At 31.7% G+C, this 20,895-nt stretch overlaps 1 protein-coding gene and 1 pseudogene across 1 annotated transcript; both read right to left on the bottom strand.

Moving 5' to 3' along the window:
* Nucleotides 1-486: 486 nt before the first annotated feature.
* Nucleotides 487-6,103, bottom strand: LOC120177797 (probable galacturonosyltransferase 5). The gene is made up of 4 exons (XM_039183811.1): nt 6,098-6,103; nt 4,968-5,125; nt 1,375-1,549; nt 487-924 (listed from the first exon to the last, which is right to left on the bottom strand). Exons 1-4 carry the CDS (start codon nt 6,101-6,103, stop codon nt 487-489), a joined length of 777 nt encoding a protein of 258 aa, XP_039039742.1.
* LOC120177771 lies at nt 5,900-10,004 on the bottom strand (annotated as a pseudogene).
* Nucleotides 10,005-20,895: the final 10,891 nt, after the last annotated feature.

Genomic DNA, 20,895 nt, shown 5'->3' with positions numbered 1-20,895 from the left:
TATAGTTATTGAAGAATACGGTTTCGTTTAAAAATGTTTCTCTAAATGAGTTTTTTTTAACGAGTTTTATTAATTTAGAAGTATCATTTTTTTTAATATTATGATTTGAATCAATAGTAATGCTTTAAATGTGAATCTTTTCTAAAGATGAGTTGTTTGGAAATGCAAAAACGTTTTAATCGGAATTTTTGACAAAAAAAATACTTATATAAGCATTCACAAACGACACCTAAGTCTATTAAGAGTAGGGGTATGTAAAAAATTCGATCCGACCGATCCGATCCGTTGATCCGATCCGAAAAATCGGATATCCGATCCGTTTTTCAATTTTCGGATAGTTCAGATCGGGTATCCGAAATTTTTTTCGGATTATCGGATCGGATACGGATCGGTAAAAAATAATTTTCGGGTTATCCGAAAATCCGAAAAAAAATTTGGGCTATTTTCGATAAAGAGATGTTGTGGTTTGGGAGGAGTTGTGGAGCTTCAGGCTATTTTCGGATTAAACCTCTTCGCCAAAAATGGGTCTGAGAAGTTCAATAACATATGCATAGTACGAAATGAAGCTTCACTTTCCGTACAAGTTTCCACAGCTGCGTTTACTTTGCCCTTCATGTCAACACTCCAAATTTCAGTTAAATCTCTTTGCACTACCACATCGTGATTGAAAAGAACAATCTTATTCAGTGCTGGAAAGATGTCTGGTAGATAAAACCGCAGATGGTTGAGGGCTGAAGTAAATCTTGGATCATAGGACTTTTGTTCCTTCAATGTTGAATTATACTTGGTAGACAACCAATCAAAACTTTCTACACTCTGAAAATGGATTGTAGCTTTTCCAGGAGGATTTAATAAAAACCACATCGAAATTGCTGAGAGGTTTAGGTAATTGGTTACCACATTAAAAACAATTTTCTCCGGCTCCTGCATAACCAGGTATTAGTTAACCAGGGTATATTTCATCCATTAAAAGGTAAATCATGGGGCCAATCCTTAGTTAGCTGTAGCTAATTCATCAAAGTAAGAAGAGTAATGACAGAAGTGTATTGTCTTTTTCGAGGGGAAATTGATCTAATGGCAAGTTAGGATAAGCTTATTGTATAAAGGAAAGGATAAAGAACTCCTTGGCAACTTTAGAAAAGTTCAATCCATTAATTCGTTATAAATTCCAAGTGTATCATTTATTGTCCAGAAATGTAAAACCACATCACACAAAGTTTCCTAGCGTGATTTATCACTCACAATTCTGTTATGTGACTGTTTTTAATGACAAACACTCTATATAAGCAAATATGTTTAAAAAAATAAATTAAAATATTGAAATTTATTGAAAATCAACAGAGCAAATAATGAAAGTTGGCAAAGGCATCTTACCTTTGCAGATGAAATTGTGGAGTTAATAATCACTGCACAAGCGAGGACATTGTCAGAAAACACTGCATAGTGATAGAGGTCTGGATTATTCAACTTTGTTGCTTGCCCGCTTCCTATTCTCAAATGGTTTAAATTGCAGAACAAGGGTAAAATTATCAACCTCTTCCTTAAGCATCTGCAGGAAACCACATAGGAAAACAATAATTATAGTAAAATATCATGGAATGATCAGCATAGGTATGTTCACCATATTGATAATAAGTTTGGTTTAGAGAATCTGATGAGTATCACCACATACGCCTTGATTTATGTTAATTGTTTTTGAATTTTTTGCAAAAAAAAAAATTGGATTCGGATCCGGATATTCGAATATCCGATCCGAAATTTCGGTTATCCGAATTTTTGGATATCCGATTTTTTCGGATCGGATACGAATCATTACTTTAGGTATCCAAAATTTTCGGATATCCGAAAATTCGGATCGGATAATATCCGATATCCGATAATTCACACCCTAATTAAGAGAGTAAAGTATATTCTATTATTTAAAAAAAATATAAAATTAGTTTAGATAAACTATACTAGTGACCACCGAACTATAGCTCATTTTAATTTTGACCATTATTTTTTATTTTTTGTCTATCAGGTCAGTCAATTATTTAAATGCATTCAATCAGGTCACATGCTGTTAACATTTAATGGAAGCATTGACATGGCAGTTAATAAAATAGATATTATTACAAATTTTATATTTGTTACATATATATTTTATTAATTTAGTCTTAATTTTAATAAATTAAAATAAATTTATTTTTCGAATGAGATCATACCACGTGTCACTAGTATCAAATATCATGACATGTGTCGCCATCTAATTGGAGGATTTAATTTATTTTAATTTAATATATTTATTTTCCACCAATCAAATAGTGATATGTGTCACGCTCTGATAAAAAAAATTAAAGCAACACAAAATAAAGGGATGTGAGTGAGATTCAAACTTAGGTCTTAAGGTTGCTATATCAACCTTCCAACCATTTAATCAAGAAGAATATTTGATTTTGGTATAAACCACATACAGTATATATTTTTTATATTAATCTAAACTTGAATTTTTAATATTTTATATAGTACTCTATATTTTAATTTAAATTCACATATTAGCATTAAAAATATTTTTTTATTTTAAATTATTAAATCTATTTATTCTTGTCTTAACCTATATATATATTGTTATTTTTATTTTAACTTAAAATATATTTAAATAAAAATAAAAATAAAATATATGTATTTTTTAAGTTAAAAATAAGAATAATATATATTTTTTATATTTTAATAAGGGTAAATTATATTTAATATCTACTATAATTTTTAATTTTTAATGTAATAACAATTTTTTTTAAGTTTAAGTAAGAGATAATTCCAAATAATAGATATTATTTATCAATAAATTTGAATAGATTTAAAATCAAAATGGAATTATAATTTAAGATGAATATAAACTAATTAGGTATAAAAAGTTATTGTAAACATATCAATTGGACTCTTATGAATTATTGAATAACAATTTTTTTAAGTTTAAGTAAGAGATAATTCCAAATAATAGATATTATTTATCAATAAATTTGAATAGATTTAAAATCAAAATGGAATTATAATTTAAGATGAATATAAACTAATTAGGTATAAAAAGTTATTGTAAACATATCAATTGGACTCTTATGAATTATTGAGCACCCAATTGTATTATTCTATTAATAAAATAAAAGCAATTGGGCTCTTATAAATCAATGTGCACTCAGTTAGATTCTTCTAATTTTTAATCAATTAAATCATTTTATTAAAAAAAAATCAGTTATTTCTTTCGTTAACAAAAATCGTTGTTATTAATTTATTGAAAATTAGCGATAAAATTTTTGAAATAATAGTGGAAAAAATCTTTCAACATAGGTTGTTGAAGAAATTATTTCTTCAAATAGGATGAATGTTACAATGTCATCGAAAGTCGACATAATCATCTAATATCTTTTGAAAGACATCTAGAAGACTAAACATCTTTTCTATTAAGACACATATTTATGTTCTTCATCTTCCCAAGCTTCATCAACAACAACACCAGTGGTCCATACAGAAGACGTCTTGTAGTCAGCTCGTTTTCTTAAAGATATCATATGATCCGCTCGTTTTCTCAATTATATTATAGTAAATACCCTATTTGAAAAACCTAATCACTAAAGTTTAATTTTGTCAATTTTTATCACTGATGTTTATGCTTAACTGCAATTATGTCTCCCCTTCCGTTAATATGTTAATGAGACACTTACATGGCATCTCCTTGCTGTGACAGTGATAATATGGACGGTTTCATTAAAACAACGTTTTTAAAGACTATTTTTATTCTTTAAATGACGTAGTTTTATGAATGACTTTTATTATTTCCAAAATCCATTAAATTATTCATTAATCTATTATTATTCTCAAAACAAAATTAAACCCTTCCCAGCCAAACCCCAAAACCCATAAGACAAACAAACCAAAATTCAAAGGAGAAAAAAGAATCCTCTACGACTAAAAATTTCTTTCATTTGATATTTCACTGCAAAAACAAAATGGAGAAATGGTTCATGCAATCCAAAGGAATGACAACGAGAATGAAATGTGGTAAGGATGTTCTAAAATGAAAAGTTTTTTTTTGAAGATTTGTTCAAAATATTTTTAGGGTTTTATCTGAAAAAATTCTTTCATATCTTGTTTTCTATGGGAAATAATATACCTGAAATAGGATTTTATTTGGTTGTTTTATCTAAATATTCTTGTGAATTAACTTCAAGGTTTTATACAATTTGTTTGTTGTTTTCGATTTATTTTTCGTCTTATGATTACTGTTGCATATGAATATTTTTATATGTCTTGTGATTGTTGTTGTTGAATAGGGTTTTTACTGTTATGAAGTTGTCATCAATGGTAGTCCAAGTTTTATTTTATTTTTTAAACACTAGTAGAAAAAACCCCTTTAATGACGCACATTGCGCGTCATCATGGGTGCGGATGACACACATTTTCCTGTCGTTGAAGCCACCGACATGAATTTAAGATGACGTACAACTGTGCGTCATAAATTTATGACGCACATTTATGACACACATTTATGACGCACATTTATGATGCGCATTTATGACGTTCATTGAGCGTCATTGAAGCCCCCGTCATAAATTAAGATGACACACATTTGTGTGTCATAAATTTATGACACGCATGTATGACTTTACATTGCGTGTCATTGAAGCACAAACCATTAAAAAAGATGACACACATTCGTGTGTCGTGATTGTATTTCGTAAATTATTGTTGTATATATATATATTGTAGATTGACAAATAATCAAACTAAATCACATTTAATGACTCATAATACTAAATGTATATATCATATTATATATAAGCAATTCATTTGCATACAATATATTCACATTAAGTTACAAACATAATATCCATCACCTATGGCTATTTGAAAACAAAAAACCAAGAATGTTCTCAGATTATCACAAGAAAGATACTAACAGATTATAAGATCTTAGATACAACTCCTATAACTTCTTCTGCAATTTTGAAGTTGCTTCTTCAGAGTCGATAACTCTTGAAACAGGCTGCGAATAAGCACTGGCTTCAACTGAACTAGTAGGAACATCATATGCACCAGCTGTTCCCGAACCTTTCCCAAAATTAGAGCTGGTCACCTTTGGTTTCCACTCCTAATTTGAACCAACTGCTGATGACATATAGGAATTAATACTTTCATATATTAATCAAGCATCAACTATCTTCAAGTGAGAACATAAAGTAGTCCTAACATTTTCATTTATGGTCACCCATCACTAAATAATATGAAAAGAACGAAAAAAACAAGTAAATTTGTAGTAAAGGTATCTTAAGCTTTAAAAGTTTTACTTTTCATTTCTCACAGTTACAATGTTATTTAAGGGGATAAGTCTATTTACATATGGGTAATTCACCTATCCTTCTCGGTTATAATGATGATTTTCATTCAAACTTGCTACTGAATTCTATTTCGCTCAGAGGAAAAGGTGATTGATATTCATTTACCAAAATTAGTTATAGATTCCAATGATTATAAGGAGTAACATAGTGGGTCTAAACTCTGAACATCCTTAATCAATAAAACAAAGGAGGGCATTGAACTAAACTTTCATGGTCTAAGTGAATTTATATAAATCCCATCTCTAACAAATAACACACATATCTTGATATCTAGGTTAGATCGAGACAACTTAAGCATCCATGTACAGTCCAACAAAAAGCCAAAAATCAGCTTTTTTTGTATCATAAGGATTATAGCACAAAATCTACAATGTTTCTCTAGATTTACCCAATTAAGCCATAAAACCAATATAAAACACCATCTAAGTTTCATCAGCAATTACCAATATATAGAAAAGTTACAAAACAACATTGATTTGGAAACTGAAAAGTTAAATAATAATCCATTCTACCTGCAGGTTTCTTTGATTTGGATCCAATAAATTTGTTATTTGCTCATTGTATATCTGCAAAATAAAATTGAAAATGAAGTGATAAGGAACAAGAATAGTACAACGCTAAGCAGTCCAAATATGTCAAAACTAAGAATCAAAATAATTCAATTATGTTTATCAGCATGTTTAATTCATAACTTCTAAACGAGAAATATAGTACAACTCAAATACCCACATCGGCACATAGAACTCCAATTATAATCCCTCTAAGGTGGGAAAGACGGACAATAATGCATAAAGTATGGAAACAGGAATTACTCAATCGCACTGATTTAGCAAATTAGATTACTAAATTACATACCGATCAGCTGGTAACCACAGAAGTCACATATAAGTTAAATGTCCTCGGGAATAGACTATTAATAGTAATTTAACTTTGAAATAGGCTTGTGATGCTATATGCATGAAAAATAGAAAGACAAAGGATATCATAAAGGCAAAAACAAGAAATTCATAGATCATTTAAAAGCATAGTAATAGAACCCCAAACAAAGGGAACTAATTAACAACACAGAAAATATTAGGAACAAAAGGCATATTGACAGTGGAACTTACATTTTATTAAAGAACGTTTCCAATAATACTGAGAATTAAGCTTATTGGTTACAAATAATAATGCATTAATGCTTACCTTTGGGACAGGAACTTCCCATGTTGCCACTGCCTTCAAGTCTAAAAATAAAATTAACAACCAAAAAATTCAATGAGAATAGACTCTAACCAATTAACTAGAGAGCCACTGATTAATAAAAACTAACATACCATGGTTGCAAAAGTCAATGCCAGGGAAAAGACCCTCCACCCAAACAGTTTCTTCTTGTTTCGATGTGGAAGTTGCTCCATTGACTTTGTTATCATTCTCATGATCCTCAAATCCTGATATAAACCCAAAATAAATAAAAGTCTTTAACCTCAGCTCCATGTTAATACAGTAAACTTTCACATGTGAAAGCAAATAAGAGGAAAGATCCAGGCACAAAAGTGGTAAGAACTAAAGTGTAAGCTCACTTTTTCCATCAATTTCATTAACATGCTCTCCACTTAGTCCACTATGACTGATGGTCACCTCAGAACTTCTTTCAACTGAACAGGTTATCTCGGTATCTTCTTGAATTTGGGGAAATACATAAGAATGTGAAGAGGAAGGTTCAGAGCACGAGACCAAAATATAGAATTCGCCCTAGCATTACAGAAATCACGCATTATTAACCACAAAAGTTTGAAGTGCAAGGAATGACATCATATCATAGTCAATCTCCTTCATTGTCCCCACCCACCCCATTTTGAGAGAGAATAAGAAAGAGTTCATTTTGAGGAGATCCCTACCAAAGGAAATCTTCAAAGCATACCTCACTGCAAAAGAAGCATTAACAACAATTCATAATTGGGAAAAAGGAAAATAAACACACTTGATTCCTACTTTTCTGAAACTCCATCAAGAGCAAGATGTTTCTTCACCAAACCCTTCACTTTATCTTCGTACACAGAAATCAAATCCTTTTTCTATAAAACAATTACACTAACTTTCATCATCATGGGTAGTCAAATTACATGCATTTCATCTTCAAGAGAAACATTAAACTATATGCTTATATTTACCTGGAATTCAGTTGCTCTATACAAGATTGTTCCTCTCAATTCCAGCATCTCATCATCGGTAAACCATAACGGATTCCCAAAAGTGGTGGGAAGCATATCAAAATACTTGAACCAGTCTTTAAATCCACATAAATAATAAATAAAAGAAAACTAAAAGAAAACAATCAAATATGTTAAGTACATACGGTTCCACGAAGAATTCTTTCGGAGACGTTCCACAGTAAGAAATAAAATCATTAAAAACCTATCATCAACTTCTCCTTATTGAAACATCGCTCTACACTCTGCTCCAATTAAAGGATCTTACAAATTTAACAAATTTAACTTTGTATTCTGTCAGGTATACTTGGACTAAATAGCTCTAATGAACAAATCGAAAAAATTAATAGAAAATCACACAGTAGCAACTATAAATGCAGTATGGACAAAGGACTTAATGAAATGCTCTATTTAAACCAGAGATGTTACCAGTTCGACAGTGTTTCTATCATACTCCCAAGTTGTCCTGGCCTCAAATCCCTTCCAGCAGCAAATTGGATCTTCCAGAACAAATATTAAAGATTTTAATTAGCGAAGAAAAATAAATTTAAAGGAAAATTCTTGAGAGGAAAGAACAGTATACCTCAAAACATCTTTGCAGCTGATCCAACTTTCCTCTGACTATACCCTAACAAAAAGGTTGGGAAAATGAACAAAAATAAGCACACTTTCATTATATTTGCACCTCCAGTAGAACTTACTTCCCTTAAAATTCAACAAAACATCCAATGGGAAGGCAAGTGCCCCACCTTCCCCTTCTTTCTCAGACCTTTGTGAAAGCAGAGCCAGAGTGGTATTGGGTTTGACCACCAAAGGAAAGTTCAAATAGCTGTAGAAATAACAGTGAACAATGCAGGGCCACTCTAAAAGTTAATCGTCCCAAAAAAACAAACATGAATGCAGAAACAACTGCAAAGTTCTTTTACATGTAACACATTGCATAAAAATCATCCATTGGTTCTCAGGGCCTTTCAAGGCCGTTCCAGTAGCTAAAGCATGTCATAATGGAGTAAATCCTAGGATAAAAATTAATAGAGAATTAAGCTGGGAGTCTACCCACCGCATACATGAACTCATTGATAAGAAAATCTTCAAGTTCACGAACATTGGTGACAACTAACTCCAACATTAGTTGATCATATGGTAATACATGGTCAAGATATTTAAATGGTAAATGAACTTGATGCAACCAACATTTACAACCTATAGTGTCATTGTCAGACAAAGGGTATATCCATTTCAGTTAGAAAGTGGAATAAAACAATTCAGAAAGGCATTAAAAATTTTCAAGATATTCTAAAGACTTGGTTTCTTCACGTTACGAAGTCAAAGTGGCACGTTCAATGAATATCAAAATAACTATAACCACTACAATGGAACGAGGCTGACAACTATAGCATATTTAGATGATCAAATGCCCTCTTAACTCAACTACAATACCTTGTTCGTCTCAGCAAGTGTAAGGACAGTGAGTTACTTTAACTTGAGAACTTGATCAGGGACCAGTTGAGGAAGGCTGCCACTATTGCCTAATCAAATAGTTTAAGCAGCCAGAGTTGGTCACATTATGATGTGAATAATAACTATAACAACAATCAAAGACAGAAATAATCAAGTGGATTAATTAAGTGAAGGGTAACATTTAGAAGAGTAAAACTGGTAATCTTGAAGAGATTTACACGGTAGTGACAAATGTTTACTACTAATGATCTTCAAATTATCTCAAATAGAAAAAATATGGGTACAAGTGTATTAAAAACATCACAAACTTGTCACAAACAATAAAACACAGGTTTTCTAGCTTACTCTTGTAATCGCTCCATGTGCCATGGGCAAACAACCGAAGCACCTCCAAGTACACCGAGTTTTCAATTCCGTCAAGCTGCAAAGGTATATAGGTTTCTTATAAATTACAAGTAAACTAAAGCATCAAACCGAAAGTGAAGCAATGAATAAAACTAAAACACCAGACTATATTGACAGAAAAAGAAACAGGAAGAAATGTTATTAAGCTATGTGCAGCAAAAATAACTGATGACGGCTTTTATTTCTCAGATTGAGGAAAGTAGGGGAAAGAAAATAAAAGAAACTGATAATGGAATAGGTCTTTACCTCAGGGACGGTGGGCAAGGCAAGAATCTCGGAGAAGGCGAAGAGTGAAGGATGAGACGTCGCTTCGACGATAACGGAAACAAGGGTCGTCCCCTTCTGAGCCGACGCTTGCTTAACGAAGTGATCGATGAACTCATCTTACTTTTTTTCGATATCCATCTTAAAAACTTGAACCCCCGACCACAAACCAGGAGGGGGGAAAGAAAAAGGAAATGGAAATAATTTGAAGAATTTTACTGAAAACAAAACAAAAAACACGGAGAGAGAAGCTTTTAAGAAAATAAAGAAAGCAAGTTAGGGTTTTGGCGTTGGAGAGAAAAGGAGAGAATGAAAGGAGTGCAAAACATTAGGCGTGAACTGATTATGAGGGGAAGAAGTGGGAAAGGATTAAAATAATATGGGGAAATTAAAAGACGACTTTTACAGATGACACATAATTAAAAAGTGTACTTCGTGTTTTTATAAATTTTTTGGATTATGACTATTAAATATGACACATATTATTGTAAGCCATAAATCGTTTAGCTTTTAAAAAACATGACATTTTTTATGAAACACATGTTTTGCAAGTCATAAATTAGCGTGTGTCATCGTTCGTGTGTCATTAAAGGTATATTTTCTTGTAGTGAAAGTTTACATATAAATGATGGCCCATCAACTAGGTTTTATGTCTCTGCTACCATGATTCTAAAAGTTGGGTAAGGGGACCACCATTATTCTAAAATAATATTTTATACTTTAATAAATGATTTTTTTATAAGTATAGAATCTGAATATTTTACAATTGCCATGCACCATAGTGACTTTATGGTAAATTCATCTAGTTTAAAGTAGATTGGCAAGAAGGAAAGTTTTTTTATGGTAAACTCATGGAACATTTAGGACTGAGTTAAACTTTGAAGAAGATAAATAATATGTAGCTTATGAAAGTGATTCTTCTTATAGTAATTTTGAGTACAATGAAAATGATGTGAGTGATGAAGATGAATCTGAACATGAGTTACATGTGGGAGTAGATTTTGAAAGAGAATTTAATGGGTTACACAATAGAGATGAGGGGTCTTTGAATGATGAAGATGGGACTGATAGAGTAGAGTCATTACGTAGTGGAAATAAATTTGACTCTGACTCAGATGATCAAAAAATCGTAGATGTCTTGAGTTTAACATTCAAACTGATAAGGGAAACTCACAGATTAAAGTTGGGATGATTTTTGGTGATAAAATGAAGTTGAAAGAGGTTGTTAGGAAGTATGAGATAAGGTGAAGAAAAAATCGAAGATTCTTTTCTTACGTTTATTATTTTTCATTTACATTTTATGACTAGAAGTGTGTTTTTTTTTACAATATGTGAAAATTTAGTCTATGTTATTTATTAATTGAATTTTTATTTCTCTTCATTTTCAGTGATGTGTGAACCATATTATAAGTTATAGTTATTGAAGAATACGGGTTTTATTTAAAAATGTTTCTCTAAATGAGTTTTTTTAACGAGTTTTATTAATGTAGAAATATCATTTTGTTTAATATTTTGATTTGAATCAATAGTCATGCTTTAAATGTGAATATTTTGCTAAAGATGAATTGTTTGGAAATGCAAAAATGTTTTAAACGTAATTTTTGACAAAAAAAACTTCTATAAGCATTCACAAACGATACCTAAGTCTCTTAAGAGAGCAAGTATATCCTGTTTTTTTAAAAATATAAAAATTAGTTTAGGGTAAACTGTAGACACCCGTTTTGTCCGGGGTTGTTGCCATTTGTATTTTTATAATTATTTAATATTAAATATTAATGTTATTTAATTTCTTTATTTTTGTAGCGACATTGTTACAACCCATCAAGCCCAACAAACACTAAACCCAAGGCCCAAATTACAACCCAAAACTAACCTATCCCTAACCTAAACTCTAACCCTAAGCCATCAACAGTAGCAGCCGTCGTTGGTCACTTCACGAGCAGAACCCCTGTTAAAAAAATATATATATCCAAATCAATCAATCATCCCAAAAACTCAAATGAAAAAAGTCAATCCCGAAAAATCTGGGATCTCCACCAACCGACCATACTCCTACCCCTAGCCTCTCCTCTGTAAATCATCATTCCCTCACCAAACAAGCAACCGATTTTAAAAATACAAAACAAGCAACCATTCAAGGGGAGGGGGAATTCGAAAACTAAATCTAAAAAAGAGAGAAGTTCAAACCAGGGAAACTGAAAAAAAATTCAGAGAGATTGGGTCGAAAAAAAAGGGGGAAAGAAGAGAATCGAAAAAAGAGGGGAAAGGGAGAAAATCTTACCGGGTTTAAAGCTCACTGGAAAGAGGAAGGGTAGCCGAAAATTAAAAAGGATTGAAGTTTTCTTTGTAGATCTACGGTGTTGGAGGCGTTTCTAGGCCATTCTGACCCTGGATCCATGTTTGGGACGTCAAGACGAAGCAACCCGTGAAATTTAGGCTCGAAAAGCAATCAGAGGACGGCGGCGTACGGTGGCTGAGACTTATATACATAATCCAAAGCAACATAGTTTTGAAGGAGAAAATTTCTGATTTCAGCGCATGAAATAATCTCACAACGGCCGTCCAATGTTTGAAACCTCTTCATTTTAGTCACTAAATGCAACTTTTATTTTTTTGATTCCAAGCTTTGAATTTTGCTACGTTTACATTTTAGTCACCAATTGCATGATGCTATGTTTGGGTAAATTTATAATTTTGATTGATGATTATGGATTATTTACGTGTTTGGTCCTCACTCAAGTTTATTATGTTTCTAATTTTGCATTGTTATTTTATGCGTATTATATTTTGGTCACCATAGCTTATTTGTTTTTGTTTATTATAATTTCAGTATGTAGTTTTAAGTACTTTTATTTTAGTCTCAAATATTTGTGGTTTATTTCCATTTCCTAGTCTTTATATGTTATGCTATTTACGTTTAGATCCTTATCCTTGCCATGTTTGTTATTTTACCTTTAAAGTTTCAATTTCTTTATTTATTTATTTAATCATAAGATTGTATATTTGATTCGTATTCCATTTTATAAATTCATTATATTATTTATATTTATATGATATTTGTATAACATGTTTATATATATATATATATATATATATATATATATATATATATATATATATATATATACTATGTTATATTCCTTATATTTCCAATTTACATGTGTATAATATATATTTTTTAAATTTACATATTACGTGCATATAATAAAATTTATATTTATGTTTTTTAAATTATTATTTTATTTATATGATATACTAAGGTAAGGTATGAATTAATTTTTATTAAATATTTTTATATATCGGTTTACCATTATGTATTATATATTATTATATTTATGTGATGCATGTACATACATGTTTAGGTTTTAATTTGAAATAATTCATATGATATCCTCATAAGCACTACTTGACTCGAATCGAAATAATTTGACTAAGGGTAATATTCGTTCTTTTTAAGATTGTTATGAAGTGAATGTCTTAACGTATAAGAAAGTTGTTTTTGATCATTTTAAATGAAATTGTATCCCATTAAGTGAAACATTAAAAATTGACTACACATAAAATTTGGGAACGAGAGAAAAAATGTTTGTCTATTTAAATTTGTCGAGAAAAAGATCGTTAGAACTTATAAAAGGTCTAATCTCGACGTCTTTAAATAATCGAATATACTTCTTCTCTCTAAAAAGTTTGGTAATCTTTAAATTTAATTTGTTTTATGGTATTTTATTTATGCATTTGAATTTAGAATTAATGAACTTTAGGAATGGAATTGTAATATTTCTTTATTTCGATTGGAGTAGTAAATGACTACTTTAAGGCATGAGATGTCGTTTTTTCTCGATAGGAAAATATTATTATGTTACATCCTAAAATTTCATTTTCAACTTTACGTTTGGGAGCAAATTATAATTTTACCTTTATTAATGCATATGCTCCACTGAATTATATATTTACATTTTATATTCATAATTTAATATTAACATCCTTAAAAAATAATTTATTACTTAATAATTTATTTTAATTATTTGAAAGTACATAAAATTCATGGTATATATATTGAAATGTTAATTAAATATTTTATATCCACATGTTAAAAATTATTAATAATATATATTTATATTAATAAAATATTTCATTTATAAAAATATTATTAATGAGTTATCTTAAATATTTTTTATATTTTTATTATAGTTTAAGTGATATATTTTTTTATATCATAGTGTTAATAAGTGTAATATAATTTAATTTCTATATTTTTCAATTTACAATATAATGTCTATAATGGACATTTTATCTTTTCAAACTCACTTTTCAACAACAATCTCAACCAATTAAATTTTAAACTGCAATTCTAAACAACACGTCGAACGATTTTTTTCTTAAAGTGTGCGAGATTTTGAAAAATCACACCAATTTTTAATTTATATCTTAATTGATTAATTTTAATTAAAAAAAGTAAATGTGATTTAAAAATCCTTTTGTTTCGAAAATTTGGAAATTCCTTCAGGATAAAAACACAGCTTTAAAGAGTCTCTACCAATCTTTGATTAGGGTGTGATTGGACACCCAAAAATGTTTTTCTTATTTTAAATAAAAGTTACTTTTAATTAAAACAACAAATGAAGATCCGCGTTACCAGAAAATGAGTTCGGGAGTCGGTTATGCATGGAGAAGGATTAACACCCCCACAACGCCCTAAATCGATACCTGGTCAATTAATTAACGGCTTTGCGATGAAATTTACAAATTACATTTTAATTTGATTTATGATCCCCAACAAAACAACAACATATGAATTTTACAATATTCAAAAGAACCAAAACAAATTAATTTAAGATTACCATGCCTTTTAGAAAGATAAATAATATTCGATTATTTAAAAATATCGAGAAAAGATCTTAGATGAGGTATAGCAACCTTTTCTCGATAAATTTAAATAGTCGAATATTTCTTTTTCTTCCATTCCCAAATTTTAAAGTGATGACCTCTAATGAGATAAGACAACCCACTTAAAACAATTTTAAATTAAAAAGGTATTACCCTTAATCCAATTATGTAAAAGGAGAGAGTCATGCACATAAGGCTTACATGCAAATATTAATTAAAAATAATAATTATCTACTTAATAAATATATACATAAAAAATACCAGACCATATACCATCTCAATACAAAAATTATTTACATGTACTTTGTAATTATAAATTATAAACTATATAAATATGTAATGTACAAATGTGACTTAAACATAACCAATAAAACATAATATCTCCAAATACAAATTTTAGAAAATAATTGTACTTATTAAAATAAGGACTAAGTAAAACTTAATTATCTTTAATGTAAACAAAATAATAATTAAGATATAAATATGAATATTACCATATTGAGTACTAAAATGTACTACAAAAGATTAAAACCAAAATAAACCTAATAAGTATAGGATTAAGTAGTAACATGCAAAAATTAAATGGTCAAATGTCTAAATAAATAAATCAACCTTTAGGACTAAAAAGACACATGAAAAATATAGAATCCTAATGTCTAAACAGCATAAATTAAATAAATAAACATGTGGGACTAAAATTTAATGCACATAAAATTAAAAACCAAATTTAAAAAAATCAAAGAACCTCGAAGCAAGGACCAAATCACAACACCTTCAAATTAAAGGGAGCCTTTATGTAATTGAACCCATCACAAACTCGGGTTCTACACGACGCCGTTTTACTCTTCTAATATATGTAATATATAGGGTAAAAACTAAACCCTAATTTCAAGCTTCCCCTCTCACACTCTCAAGGGCGTCGTTCTTCACTCAGACCTCTCTCCCCTATCTCTACTTCTATGCGGCGCTGCTCTCCAACCCACAACCACACACGGCTAGCTACTCCAACAGCCCTAGAAACGATGACCACTATGGTCTGACGAAACTCGTATCTACCCTAGCCACCACTTACGACGGCCACCAAGGCCGAGGTTAAACCAGACCAAACCTTTTCTCTAACTCCAACAGCAAATCGAGACCCTACACCTCTTGAAACCAAACCACGAAGGCTCACCTCCCAACATTAAATCCGAACTCACAAAGTAACTCAAAACAACTAAGGTAAATCGACCCCTATATTATCGTTATTCATCTTCTTTATGTCTTGGTTTTTTTTAATGAGAAAATAACCTCAGTGACCAAAAATGCCTTATAATATACGAGTTTAACCAATTTTTTTTGGATTTGCCAAAATGACCAACTAAATCGCAATGCGATCGATAATTCGCAACGCGATCTCCGATATCGCAAATCAGTTTCCAGATTCGCAACGCGAACTTCGACTATCGCATTGCGATAGTCCAAGTTCACGTTGCGATAGTCGAAGTTCGCGTTGCGATTTATTCCAAATTCGTTGCGATTTATTTCAAATTCGTTGCGATTTATTCCAAATTCGTTGCGATAGTCCAAGTTCGCGTTGCGATTTATTCCAAGTTCGTTGCGATAGTCGAAGTTCGCGTTGCGATTTATTCCAAATTCGTTGTGATTTATTCCAAATTCGTTGCGATAGTCCAAGTTCGCGTTGCGATTTATTCCAAGTTCGTTGCGATAGTCAAAGTTCGCGTTGCGATTTATTCCAAATTCGTTGCGATTTATTCCAAATTTGTTGCGATAGTCGAAGTTCGAGTTGCGATTTATTCCAAATTCGTTGCGATAGTCCAAAATCGCAACGACAATATTGCATTTGTTTCTTAAGAATTTTCTCTAAAAAGATAGTATTCGCGTGGACGTGTTGAAGACACGTATTACCACGACCACGACCACGACCACGAGACGAGCGAGACGAGACGGGACGGCGGCGCGCAAGAGTCCCCCTTGTTCTCTATCACTCAACAAGGAAGTGGGAAAGCCAAGCCTTAAATACCATTCCCAATAGTGTTTCCAATACTATTTGGGATTGAGCATTACCAACACTTGTTCCCAATACTATGTGGGATTGAGCCTTAAATAGTGTTATTATTTTTGAATGTTTTGCTTAAAATTGCAATAATCGCGATTGATTGTAGATTGACTTTTAATTATGACATATTTAATCGTATAATACTAATGCAATTGGTTGCTGATTCAGTTGTTTTAAGGTGCATGATTGTTAATTGTTTCCTGAATAATCACATTGTATTGGAAACAAGTGTTGGTAATGCTCAATCCCACATAGTATTGGAAACACTATTGGGAATGGTATTTAAGGCTTGGCTTTCCCAATTCCTTGTTGAGTGATAGAGAACAAGGGGGACTCTCACGCGCCGCCCCCCCCCCCCCCCCCCCGTCGTCCCGTCTCGTCTCGGGTCGGGTCGTGGTCGTGGTCGTGGTCGTGGTAATACGTGTCTTCGACACGTCCGCGCGAATACTATCTTTTTAGAGAAAATTCTTAAGAAACAAATGCAATACCACCATTCGTTGCAATTTTGGACTATTACAACGAATTTGGAATAAATCGCAACGCGAACTTCGACTATCGTAATGAATTTGGAAAATCGCAACGCAAACTTCGACTATTGCAACGCGAACTTGGACTATCGCAATGCGAATATGTAAATCGCAATGCGATAGTCGAAGTTCGCGTTGCGATAATCGAATTCGGAAAATCGCAACGCGAACTTCGACTATCGCAATGCGAACTTGATTATCGCAATGCGAATATGTAAATTGCAATGCGATAGTTGAAGTTCGCGTTGCGATAGTCGAAGTTCGCGTTGCGAATCTGGAAACTGATTTGCGATACCGGAGATCGCGTTGCGAATTATCGATTGCAATGTGATTTAGTTGGTCATTTTGGCAAATCCAAAAAAAGTTGGTTAAAATCGTATATTATAAGGCATTTTTTGTCACTGAGGTTATTTTCTCTTTTTTAATCTCAACTCATTCTCCTTGACAGTGGAGACCCGAGGCCACTAAAATCACCAAGAATTGGCATTAGACCAAACTCCGACCATCACATTCTCTAGACGTCGGTAAGAACACCAACTAAATAAGATAATGAAACCGACCTCCTTCCTCTTTATTATGCTTTCTTATTACTCCCCGACGCCTCTGCCCTGGATTTCAGTGATTCAAATAATCTTGGTAAGCTTCTAAACCCTATTTCATTTCATAGCTTATATTTCGTTTCCACACACATACAACCTCACTAAAAATGTAAAGAAAATGTGAAATACCCCAAAACATGTAGCTTCTTTCATATGGTTTTTTCAGAAAAAAATGTGGGAAAGGATTCTGGAATTTTTCTGTTTTTATTGCTATTAAAAAGAATAAGATTACATACATCCTCTTTCGAAAAGGAAGCCTCTCATTTCCTTACAACGAACCCCCTTACACTGCTTAATCTCTCTCCCTTTCTCTATTGTTTTCAATTTCTGCCCCCTCCCAATTGTGATGAATTCCCTCCTCTTTATTGCTCGAAATTCCTCCCTTAATTGCTTTCTTTTTTCCATAATATGCTGCCCCCACTGCCTTGAATTTGCTGATGGATCAGGTAGGAGTAGGTGAATTATTTTTCTCAGATTTGGTGAATTAAAATAATGAAAATTTAGGGATTTTCGGTTGCTTTTTTTTTACTTGGATGATAAATTTTGGTGGTCAATTGATGTTTGTTGTGGATGATTTGTGCAGTTTCGGCTTCGATGATGGCATGATTTGTGGTAACTCAAACGTGGATGGGAACAATAGTGAAGCACACATGCATCTCTGGTGATTGGCGGGTTAGATCCGGGCTTGGTTAGGGTCTGGGCCGATTCGAGTTGATTTTCTGGGCTCCGAGATTTGTTGTAATCTGAGTTTGTAAATTGGGCCTACAAATGTAAACTAATAAATATTAATAATATTAATATTAATATTAATATTAATAATATTAATATTAATATTAATATTAATATTAATATTAATATTAATATTAATATTAATATTAATATTAATATATAATAATAATAATATAATTTTAATATAATATTTATAACCCGGACAAAAATGGGTATCTACAGTTACCCGTCTTTACGCATTCTTGTGTTAACAAGAATAAGACAAAGATGAAAAAGACAACCAGTTTTTTGTCTAGTTTTATCTTCGTGATTTAAAACTTGATGAGGGATATGCTCTCTCTTTTTTGAACAAACTTCGACTTGCGGGTTCGCTCCCTCTTGTTTTAGGGATTATAGAACTCGAACAATCTTATGCCAATGGGTTCGCTCTCTCTTACTTTAGGGAGTAGAACTCGAACAACTTTCTGCCAACGGTTTCGCTCCCTCTTTCTTTAGGGAGTATGAATTAGAACAATCTTCTGCCTACGGGTTCATTCCCCCTTTCTTTAGGAAGTATAGAACTCGAATAATCTTCTGCTAACGGGTTCGCTCTTTATTTCTTTAGGGAGTAGGAACTTGCACTACTAGAAAAAAACCCCTTTAATGACGCACATTGCGCGTCATCTATGGGTGCAGATGACATAAATACGCGGCATTGAATTCACCAACATAAATCTCAGATGACACGCAATTGTGTGTCATAAATCTATGACGCACATTTATTACACGCATTTATGACGTGCATTTATGACGCACATTTATGAAGTGAATTGCACGTCATTGAAGCCTCCGTCATAAATGAAGATGACACATATTTGTGTGTCATATTTATGACACGCATTTACGACTTACATTGCGTCTCAATGAAGCACACGCCATTAAAAAAGGTGACACACATTCGTGTGTCGTGATTGTATGTCGTAAATTATATATATATATATATATATATAGATATATATATATATATATATATATATATATATATATATATATATATATTGTAGATTGACAAATAATCAAACTAAATCACAATTAATGCCACATAAGATACACATTCTTTGCGAATATCATCAATGTCATCATCCGTGTATTCTTCCTTCACATTGCCAACTTAAGTAAAAAATATGAAATAAGTATATAATTTATATTTATTTAAAGTGAAGTATATAACTATCAAATAGTTAGCAAACAATTGAATTATACACAGATATCACTGTAATATGCTGAGTTAGCAAGCAAACGTGTGATTGTTAGAATAACATGCTAACTTTTGAATTATACACGTTGCTTTCCAACTTAATCTTTCATCAGGCCCCAACTCGTGTAATATGATATATGAGTGTGTGCATGTGTAACCATCCACAATTTGTTTCAAGCCATCAAATTGAAAACATGCTCTGCACATTACTAAGATCGTAGAATTAGATGAGGCTAGTCACTCAAAACTTCAATCGAATCTATTTCTTTGAGCATGACATAAGGATTAAGGAGGAAAAACAAATATGCAATTACCAAGGCAGAAGAAAGTTATAGGATAAATACTCTTTAAAAACTAACATGTTTTGAAATTCCTATAGTTTCAGTGTTATAGACCATCAAAACTCAATAAGTGCCCTCCAATGCAGGGTAGCAAATTTCAGAATTGGGAAATCTTTAGCTAGGGATTTTATGACATGAAAATTCTCCAGAAAAAATTACTTATAGTTACTACCTATAGCTTAAAAGTTCAAAAGAAATGCAGGATAGAGATGGATCAATTAACGTTTCATAATAAGAAGAAGATCATGGCAAATAAAACATAAACACACACATATGTATATAAGGGTAAAGAAAATTTAAGACTTATCATGGCCACACATCACACACACACATACACAAACATTAAGGGAAAAAAGACTCGAGGGAAAACTTACTTTGCAACCAAACGGCAGTACACGTCCATGGGGCAGAAACTTAAGCCATAAATCTCTAGCTTCATTATCAGGAGGAAGACCAACTTTTTCATCACCACCAAAGTAAGTGGCATAAATACGATCTGTAGGCAGCCATAAACCTACAGTTCCAAACAAGTTTGAAAATTGGGGGGAAAATCATCATATCAACAATACAAATAAACACCCAGCATTCCAAACCCAAACTGATCAAATCATTAACAAATTAGATATACAAACATAATATTATCCAAGATATGAAAAACACACATTCATAAACTATTTATGTTTTGCAATAATAATAACAAAAAAAATACATAAAATATGTACCTTAGTGAGGAGTTCCCAAGCCCACTCAATTGCCTCTTTCTTGAAATAGTCCCCAAAAGACCAGTTCCCTAACATTTCAAAGAAGGTATGGTGATAGGTG

The sequence above is a fragment of the Hibiscus syriacus genome, unplaced genomic scaffold, assembly GCF_006381635.1.
Source record: "Hibiscus syriacus cultivar Baekdansim isolate YM2019G1 unplaced genomic scaffold, ASM638163v2 tig00112319_pilon, whole genome shotgun sequence".
Classification (NCBI taxonomy): domain Eukaryota; kingdom Viridiplantae; phylum Streptophyta; class Magnoliopsida; order Malvales; family Malvaceae; genus Hibiscus; species Hibiscus syriacus.
Note: the sequence above shows the minus strand (reverse complement) of the source record. Positions and strands in the feature narration are given on the sequence as shown.

Bases quoted from the DNA above. Each gene is read 5' to 3' on its own strand.
- LOC120177797 (XM_039183811.1), bottom strand. The intron at 1,550-4,967 runs GTTATAGGAGTT...GGTTTCCTGCAG, and splicing joins ACTTCAAAATTGCAGAAGAA to ATGCTTAAGGAAGAGGTTGA. The intron at 925-1,374 runs GTAAGATGCCTT...CTGGTTATGCAG, and splicing joins CCACAATTTCATCTGCAAAG to GAGCCGGAGAAAATTGTTTT.